General features: G+C 43.0%; 1 protein-coding gene across 1 annotated transcript in view; it reads right to left on the bottom strand.

Annotated features, from left to right (window-relative positions):
* CEP162 (centrosomal protein 162) overlaps positions 1 to 8,136 on the bottom strand; it is a 93,754-nt gene extending 85,618 nt beyond the window's left edge. Inside the window, exons 1-2 of the mRNA XM_081829359.1 lie at positions 7,652 to 8,136; positions 6,882 to 6,997 (exon numbers count right to left, since the gene is read on the bottom strand). Coding sequence (XP_081685485.1) covers positions 6,882 to 6,938 — 57 coding nt within the window. The 5' untranslated portion in view covers positions 6,939 to 6,997; positions 7,652 to 8,136. The remainder of the gene's footprint in view (positions 1 to 6,881; positions 6,998 to 7,651) is intronic.
* Positions 8,137 to 10,119: the final 1,983 nt, after the last annotated feature.

The following is a 10,119-nucleotide window of genomic DNA, read 5'->3' on the forward strand; positions in this document are numbered from 1 at the left end:
TCTGTCCCTTCTTCTCCGAACCCCTCCCCGCGCTCTCTTCCTCTGAACCTATCAGAACCCGTCCCTTTATTAAGCCCTCTAAGGACCCAACCGCTAAACTCCTACCTTCTTATGTTCCCTGGACTAAAGCTGAACTACAGGCTACAGTCAAAAACGTTCCCAAAGTTACTGAGGATCCTCACAGATTTGTCGAGGAATTTAACACAGTTACTCAAACTTATCGACTAGGTTTCTCAGATTTATATTAATTAGTTCACACGCTTGTTGGTGAGGGTTAGGCCTAACACTGGATGAAACTGGTCTGACAGAAAAGTCCTGAAAGAGATTCAGAAAAATAGATCTCTGACTTTTGGCACAATGACAAAAGCTGTTCCTAAACCTGATGATTGGAACATCATTCAGGCTTGCACAAACATCATTCAGGCTTGCACACACAAAAACCTGATGCACCTGCTTATGATTATTACAACTGACGTCAGATTATTTTTAAGGAAAACTCTGGTCTTCCTTTAGATGTCAAATCCACTCAGGTAGCCTTTAATTCTGTGTTCATTAACCAGCTAAACCGGATCTTTCCCTTCAAGTTAAAAGGACCAGGATGGAATGGGAGAAACTATGTCTGCCCCAGATTTAGTTAATTTCGCAAACCAGCTGGCCCACACCCTAGATGAGTGGACTAACAGTAACACCACTAAAATCCTTAAAGTTTCATCTCCAACAAATGCAGGCCCCTAAACAAACCCCAAACCCTCCTGATCTCTGCCATTATTGCAAAAAACCAGGACACTGGAAAAAGGACTGTTACAAACTTAAGTGCTCCAGATGCCGTTCAGTCCTCTAAGCAATCTTTCCTATGTTTTCCTAATCCCCAGTGACTGGGCTCTGAGGAACTACAGGGGTTTGTCCCAATTCTTTCTCTCCGTCGGTTTACACAAACAACCCTCCAGACTGGGAATGAATCTCTGTCTGTCCTCATCACCACCGGAGCTACGCCCTCGGTGTGCAACGGCACTGCTACAAAGCAGCCCCTGCTTCAGAGGAGCAAAACCGTGCAAATAGTGAGGTTCCGATCTCTAAATTAGTCCCTTTTGTTTAGGCCCTTCAAGAGATAGTCACCCTGGGCACCTGGGTGGCTCAGTTGGTTAGGCGACTGCCTTCGGCTCAGGTCATGATCCTGAAGTCCCGGGATCGAGTCCCGCATCGGGCTCCCTGCTCAGCGGGGGGTCTGCTTCTCCCTCTGCCCTCTTCCCTCTCGTGCTCTCTGTCTCTCATTCTCTCTCAAATAAATAAATAAAATCTTTAAAAAAAAAAAAAAAGAGATAGTCACCCTTTTTCCTTAATTCTCTCACCCAACTCACTTATTGGGCTGAGATTTCTTAGAAAAAATATCATGCTGGAATTTCTTTTTTCAAAAAGGGGGAAGTAATTCCTAGAATTTGATAGAAGCAACCAAAATAGCAACCAAGTGATACTTCAGCATCTTTTACTTGCTCGTCTCCGACAGCACTGGAGCGAATTCTAAGGACACTAACCATTTGTCCCTATTGGATCAGTTACCATCTTCCCTTTGGATAAAATCCTCAACTGACTTTGGCAGAATACACAAAGCACCTCCTACTAAGATTCAAACAGATCCCTCAAAATATCTCCCCAGAATGAATCAATATCCTATAAAGAAAGAAGCCCTTCAAGGCATCAAGCCCATAATAGAAGATGATAAGGCTCAGTCAGGGGCGCATTATCACCTGCACTAGTCCTTGTAACACCCTTATCTCACCTGTAAGAAAACCCAGTGGCTGAGGATGGAAGTTCGTCCAGGACTTCCCAGCAATAAATAACGTTTTCCTTTGGCACACTGCTCTTCCTAACCCCAACATGCTACTAGCATCTATTCCTACTGAATCCAAGTTTTTCACTGTAACTGATCTTTGTGGTGCATTCCTTAGTATTCCAGTTAATAAGGCTAGCCAATATCTTTCTGCCTTAACTTGGGAAAGAAAACAATATATTTGAAAGTAATACCTCAGGGTTTTACTAAGAGTCTTACTTCTTCCAAACCTTTAAAGCTGACTCAGATGATATAAAGTTTTCTGGAGGCCCTACCTTGCTTGTTACAATATGTAGATGACTTGCTTCTCTCCTCCCTTTCCCAAGCCCCTTCACAGGAGGACAGCATGTAGCTGTTAAAACTTTTAGCCTTAAAGGGACATAAAGTTTCCAAGGACAAAACTGCAGTTTGCTCAAACTCAGGTTCTATATTTAAGGTACCTGATCTTGGAATGGGGGTTGGTTTGTTCATTCATTCACTCATTCATACATTTATTTATTTATTAAGTATGCTCCACACCTAGCATGTAGCCCAATGCGGGGCTTGTACCCACAACCCCAAGATCCAGACCTGAGCCAAGATCAAGAGTTGCTCAACCAACTAAGCCACCCAGGTGCCCCAGAACAGGGGTTCATTTAGACATAGTTAGGCTTTGTGGTATCCTGAACTTCCCCAAACCTAAAACTAAGTGCCAATTACAAGGTTTTCTTAGGGTAGGGGACTACTGTCAAAACTTGGACTCCAAACTTCTCTCTTATCGCCCAACCCTTGTATGTTTTACCTAAACACAACAAACCGGACCCTATTATTTCGGAAGATCGGAATGACATAGCCTTCGGGGCCTTAAAGAACATCTTAATAAGGCTTCCTTCCTTTGGACATACTAATTATCCGCTCCTCATTACCCTTTTTGTATATGAGAGGAAGGCTACGCCCTTGGAGAACTCACCCAAAAATCAGGAAACTGTTATCGACCCACAGGATATTATAGCCAGCAACTGTACCCTGTGGCCCGAGGATAGCCCCCTTGCCTCAGAGCCATTCCTGCCACTGCCCTTTTGGATAAGGCCACTGAAGAAATAATCATGGGATCCCCTTGAACCATCCTTGTGCCCCATGCAGTAGAAGCTCCTCTGAATTGCCGTCACACTCAACACCTGTTGGCCAGTCATCTTACCTCCTCTGAAATCCTCCTGTTAGTTGCTCCTCATATAACTCTTCCTCACTGTAATAACCTTGATCCTGCTATTCTCTCTTTCACCACTCTGATAAACTCCTCACCACTGCTTGATGCTGACAGATCACCTTTTGACTGCCCATGACAATTTACAGATAACTCTAACCAATGCAGATTTGTCATAGCTTACTGATGGGTCTTACTTAAAGGACAAAAACGGTACTGTCTTGGCTATGCTACTGCAAATTCCTTTTGAAATCATCCAGGCAGAACTTCTACCTTTGGCTACTTTGACCCATCAGGCTGAATTATATGCTCGTGCTCGGGCTGGTACCTTTGCCAAGGGTAAAACTGCAAACATCTATACTGATAGTCGGTATGCCCTTTGGTCAGCTCATGACTTTGGGATGTTATGGAAACAGCAAGGTTTCCTTACTTCTAATGGGAATAAAATTACAAATGGTTCTTATGTCCAAAATTCATTAGATGTCAAACTTTTGCCAACTGCCCTGGCTATTATTAAGACCCCTATGCATTCCAGACTTGACTCCCTGGAGGCAAAAGGAAACTACCTTGTTGATGTTTCCATTAAAAACACTGCTCTTAAAGGAACCAACAGCCAAACCTCTGTCATGGTCCAAAGGAATGTTGCCTCAAATGATAACCTAGAAAAACTGACAAGAGATGTCCAACAACTGGCCCCAGAGAGGGAAAAACAATATTGGAAATCAAATAATTGTTGGTTTGATTAAAAAGAACTCTAGCTTGAGAGAAATAACAATCCAGTCCTGCCAGAGTCTCGAAAATCTCATTACTAACCACTGCACATGCATTAATTATGGCTCTACCGATAAGATGATAGCTTTAATGAATCAATTCCGGTAGAGAAATATTAAGAAGCCCACAAAAGTGCCTACTTTGCTTGCCCCACCTGTCCAAAATACAATTCGGGAAACCCATCCACACCACACCCTGGCATCTTAAATTGCCCAAGGGATCATTCAAAGTTTGGCAAATGGATTTTATTCCACTCCCCCTGTCTTGTGGATATATGTTTTGGTCATGGTTTCTTTTCTCACTGATCTGAAGCTTTCCCTTGCAGATAGGGTATGGCCTTTTCTGTAGCTAAAATTCTATTAGAAAAGATTACTCCTACCTGAGGAAGCCCTCTCGAGCGTCCCAGTGATCAGGCAATGGTCAAGTTCATCAATAAGGTCTATGCTGTTTGGCCAGTTCTACAGCACCATCACTGTGCTTACCACCTTCAATCCTCAGGGCGAGTCACACTAACAGCACCATTAAGACTCAATTGGCAAAATTTGTGGAGACCTTTCGAGTAACCTGGCCAAAAGCACTGCAATTGGGTCCTGCTAGTATATGTGCTGCTGAAGCGAGCACACGATTGGGTCTTTCTAAATCTGAGATCCACCACCCGCTTTGTAACTCATTAACTCTCACATGCTTTGAGGCAGTCACAGGGCGCCTGATGCACACGGCTCCTGCCTCGTCTAATCCACTGCTGATAAAAGGAGATCTACTCGGATATTATAAAGGCCTCATTGCTTCTGTTGAAACTAACCATGCTTTAGTAGAACTATCTTCACAGCACACTCCCGGGAGACAAAGGCCGTAAGCATCACATCTTGCAACCCAGAGATTCTGTCTACTACAAAAGACACCTCAAAAAGTTCTCTCTTCACTCTTGTTGGAGGGGCCCTACCAGGTACTGTTTACCAACGCTTGTGCCACCAAATTTCAAGAAACACACTCCTGGATTCACATGTCACATCTAAAGACCTGCACACCAACTGGTGACCTGAAAGTAGTTTCCAGGAATTAAAGCAGGCATCTGATAAAGATCACTTTCCCAAAATGACTGGATCAGGCTTATTCTTTGTCTCTCTTCCATGACAGATAATGCTCTTACCCGCATTTCCCAACTGCTGCAAAAGGGGGAACCTCTCTGATTGTGGGATTTGTCACCAGAAACCTCAATCTGTCCAGAGCAACAGGGATCCCTTAGTTCACCCTACAAGTAATTTTGCTGGAAGTCCAATTGCCGCTGCATGCCCAAACTGTTGCCCAGGTCTGTTTATAAAGTTAGAATATTAAATCCACACATACTTGTTCCCTGCCTCAATTCAACCCAACTCTAGGTGGGAGAAATGAGACCTCTTGAATACATATGTAAAACACACTGTGGAACAGCCAATGTAAGTTGGACCATTTGTAAGCTGGCTGTCACACCCATATATTTAGAAGACTTTCAGTAAGTGGTAACATGGTATTTGAGTCTTGGCTGAATAATGCCAATGCCTCTATACTGACAAATGTGTCCATAAATGCTAATGCTTATGAGGGAGCCCTATGTGTAGCTCCTGGCTACTCTTCTGTATTGGAGGTTTTGGTAATGGCCCCTATGCTTGAGCAGTTCATTGCCTTGATGGCTGAAGGATAAAAGGACAATGTGCTCTTGCTGTGTTCACTGTCCTATTTATGCTTCATAATGAACTAGCAGCTTCCTACCGGTCTACGTCACTAAACCTTCATGACCATCTTAAATGAGAACTTCCAGGAGACATACACAACTCCAGGTTTGCCTCCATAGAGAGAGCCTTTCTCCCTTCAGAGTAAGTACTAATAGACACAGAAGTTTTTCCCTAAACTTAGGAGGGCTGGTCAGTTCTACAGCTAAAGGAACACCAGCCCAACAATGATTATTCGGCTCACTGGCTGAAGTAGTTTTGGACGCTCACACAGCTCTGCGTTACTTACCTGCTGAGCAAGGAGGCATCTGCGTGGTAGCAGACACCACCTACTGCACGTAGATGAACTCTTCTGGAAAAGTAGAAACTCAATTGCACAGAACTAGGGGACAAGCACATAGACTATAACAAATTTCACATGACTCTCAATGATCTTTTGTTCAGTTGGCTTTCGTCAGGCCTAGGGTCATGGTTTAGAACCATCATACAATTTAGAATTGTCATGCTGCTTTTAGTTACATTTTGTATAATAATTTTTAAGTTTTGCACCTGTTGCTTGTCAAACTTTTATAGAAACCATGGACCCAATAAGGTGATGCTAGCTCAACACTTCAAGATGATCTCCAACACGTACGACCTCAACAAGATACAGACTTTGGAAGGGAAATGCCTGAGAGTTTTCCTTCCTCAGTTTCTGTTACTCAAATATGGTCCAAAATGGGTTCTAACCGCTATACACTTTCTCTCTGACGTGGGATCTGACATCCAGGAAAGCTCCTTCCTGGCAGTGAGACACAGACGACCCAACTCTTGGTCAGCAATGCTTCTGAGGAAAGATTTGGATCAAAAGGGAGAAATGTCAAACTAAATAAAGGAAACTAAATGTAAGATACAAAGAGGAGGCCAGAAGGGGGAGCTCTCATGCCCTACCTATCAACTCATCATCCACTGCAGAACCCAACAGTAAGAAGTGGGACCTTGCATTTTCCAGCAGGGGGAAGAATGAATTTCTCCAAACCAAGCAACTAGCTCAGCCAGTAAGAAAATACCACAACTCTGCCAATGAGAAACTGTGACCACCCCGAGCTCTCTTTCCTACCATGGACTTTCATTCAAAGAAGCCCCTCCCAACTTTTCTCCTCATTTTCTCTATAAAGTAATGGTTCCTTCCCTTGGTCTCCGGACTTGCCTATGCTTTTGCCACAGCCTGCATGTTCTGAATCGCAGTTCCTCTGTCATTCCCAAATAAACACATTTTGCTGGTAAGATAACTGGCTGCTTTATTTTCAAGGTGGCCAAGCTGATGGCATATTAGAAGGGAAAGAGAGAATTGAAAGATGAATTTCTTGTGACACAAATTTACAATGTAGCTTTTAAAAGATAAACATACCTCTTTCATGAACTGTTCAAACTCTTCATCCAGCTCTTCTTTGGAATAGCGAGCCATAATCAAGAATTTTCACTTCCCAAAGTAAACATCCCAAAGTATTTATAACATTGGAAACACTAAATGACAAGAAATAAATATGCTTTGAGGAAATTCATATCACGTCATAAGAGCATCCAGACTTAAACCTCAGGCATTTCTCTTATGATTTAGTATATATGCACAATGACTGACCAATAACCTTGACAAAAGATTCCGAATTCATGAATAAAACTGCTTTGGAAAACCAGCTTTCACAGTCTGCACTGTACTTAGGGTCCAGAATTACATTTTCATTATTAACATCCAATTGTTGAAGGGTGGCCTCCACGATATTTCCTAAACCTACGGGGTGTATGTTATTTAATATCCCTGAAACAAATCAGGTCCTTTCAAGGAATCTTTCAAAAATTGTAGTCCAAAAGGCCATTTCTTTTTTTGCAAAGCACGGGACAGAGTTTGTGCAGCCCTATCATTCGGTTGGTTATCAGTCCATATTAATAGTTTGCAAAATATACTGTTTCCGGATACAGACAAACTGCAATTCACTAAGATTAAAAATATACCTAAAATACAGTTAATGGAGTATACAAATCAGAACGAATTATGTTTCTTTTGGAGCCAGGGAAAGCCAACAAAACTATTCATAAGTGACTTGTAACGCAAAGCTCTCCCCATCCCTCTAATGAACCCAAACAACTTCAGATCTGTTCCAGCTTCTGGACTATACCTACTTGAGGCTGCTCAAACCGCAGCTTCACTTTCCGGAGGCGGTGGAGGGGGGCTGTGTGTGTGGAGACTGCGCCCGGACATATTTCCCAACCTGCAGAGTAACACCTCCCCGCCTCTTCAGCATTTCTGATCAGTTCAGGGTGTGTGCAGTTAAGGTCTTAGCCCCCAAGATCTTGGTCGGAGACGGATCCCATCAAAAGGGCTCGGCTTGGCGGGGTCCGGGCTCCAGGAAGCGCGGGTTCCAGAGTGGCGGAAGGACAAAGACGCACTTAAACGGAGTGTGGGAGGCGCAGGGAGTGACCCGGGAAACTAAAGCCCTGAGGAGCGGGTCTGAGGACAGTTTCGGTCAGGGTCAACCGAGTAGGAAGCCTCACCTACCTCCGCCTCTGAATTCCGCGCTATCCCGAAGGTCTGCGGGAGCCCAACAGTTACCAGGGTAACATACTCCAGCCGCCTGGCTCCCAAGTCACCTGACCCGGACTGGTCACGTGGCTTGTGGAGGGGGGGGGGGCCTTCCCCCCCTGCAACGGGACCGTGGTTAGTGTCTTTTTTCCTGTACAAGAAGGTGACGATTGCTGCGGCTCAGAATAATTTGGAGGGTAAGAGCCGTCGCTGCTGCACCAGGAGAGACTCCACAGCTTCCTCTGCCCTCCTTGGAAAAGTGGATTGAGCGAGTGGGTCTCGAGAGCCGGAACACAGGCATGCTGGGTGTTGTAGGCCCAGCCCGTGGCTTCCTGGGAAATGTAGTTTAGCTTCCTTAGTCCTTGTATTTCCTCACGTCTTGTCTTTTCTCTTCCTAACTTTCCCCGCCCTTGTGGTTTTGGCTCCGCTTTCCAAGCGGTAATTTTGGAAAAAATTATTTTATTGGCTTCCTCCACGTGCAAACCCCTGAGTAGGCGTTGTGAGAGAAACTCAGATCGGTGAGAAAGAATTCTGTTATGAAGATAGAGGCTCTGTTCCACCATCTAGTGGGCAAAAAATTGAAAATACACATTCACACCCCCAACCTGTTACTCCTCTCAGAGCGTATGTGTGGTTTCCCTCTACACCTCCCTTACTCCCACTCTCTAGTGGCATCTTACAATTATTTTCTTGGATTTTTAATTTTATTTTTGTTCTTTCTTCTTCAAAAACACACACGTTTCAGTTTCAGAGGACAGCATTTACGATAGTGAAAGTAAAATGAACAACAGTTGAAAGGATTGCCACTGGCAGACACAGGTTAAGGACTTAATTATCACTAGCCTAAACTTTTCATTCAGCAAGTGTTTATTGTGATACAAGTGTATACATGCCAGGAGCTGTGCCCTCAGATAAAGATTTGGATAATAATGGAGGGTTTTAAAAAAAATTTTTATTTTATTATGTTATGTTAGTCACCATACGATACATCATTAGTTTTTGATGTGGTGATCCACGATTCATTGTTTTCGTATAACACCTAGTGCTCCATGCAGTACATGCCCTCAATAATGGAGGTTTTTTTTTTAAAGCTACTATTTATTGAACACATAGGTTAATAGGGCTTCACGAGCATTCTTCCTCTTAATCCTTACACTCTTCAAGTCAATTCAATTTAGCTTATATTTTAGTTTCTAATATGTGCCAAATGAACAAAATGATCATAATCCCTGCCCTAATAAAGTCTTTGGTCTAATGGAACTGATAGACAAATGATCAGACAATTGCAATTCTGTATGACAACAGCTATGATAGAAATTGGGTGTGCTTAGAAGATGTTAGAGGTCTTCTCACCCTCCTAGGAGGTTAGAGAAGGCTTCCTAGAGGAAATGAAGTCTAAATTGAAACCTAAACCACCTAAAGGATAAGTAGAAGGTAGCAAGGGTTGATGAAGAGAAGAGAGGCAGTATTCAATACGAAGGAATCCATGTAAAAAAATGCACAAGGTCTCTATGAAGTTGTCCTCATTTTATAGATGAGAAAATTGAAGCAGAGAGGTTAAGTGACTTGCTCGAAATCATAGAGGCTGAACCAGAATTCAAGACTTGTTTTCACCTCCTTTCTTATCCAGCTTCCATTCTATCATCCTTCCAAAAGCCTTTTGCAAATACTTTCAATAGCTTTTCCCCAGTGCCCTTGGACCATGCCTACCCAATAAAACACCTGCTCTGGAACCATTGAAGATAGTTCGAGAAAATCACCCAAGAGGTTGGACTATAACCAGTTTTCTGAGACATCTCAACTTGTTGGAGTATAAACATGAAGTTATTTTATTTTTAATTATCACTTTTTTAAACAGTGCTGTGTTAAATACCACTATCCCTTATCACCTTAGACAAATTTTAGACTGCATAACTTTTTAGTAATTTTTTAGATATTAAAACTAGTCAGTATGGTTTAAAACTGAGATCTCTTAACTAATTCGTAGTTGTCTCTGTATTTGGAGAGGGTTGAAATGGACAGGGGGCACGATCCACTTTTTACACAAACTTTGAAAGAAGGATTCTCA

This window comes from Leptonychotes weddellii, chromosome 8 (genome assembly GCF_054177405.1).
Source record: "Leptonychotes weddellii isolate Sample4059 chromosome 8, ASM5417740v2, whole genome shotgun sequence".
Lineage (NCBI taxonomy): Eukaryota > Metazoa > Chordata > Mammalia > Carnivora > Phocidae > Leptonychotes > Leptonychotes weddellii.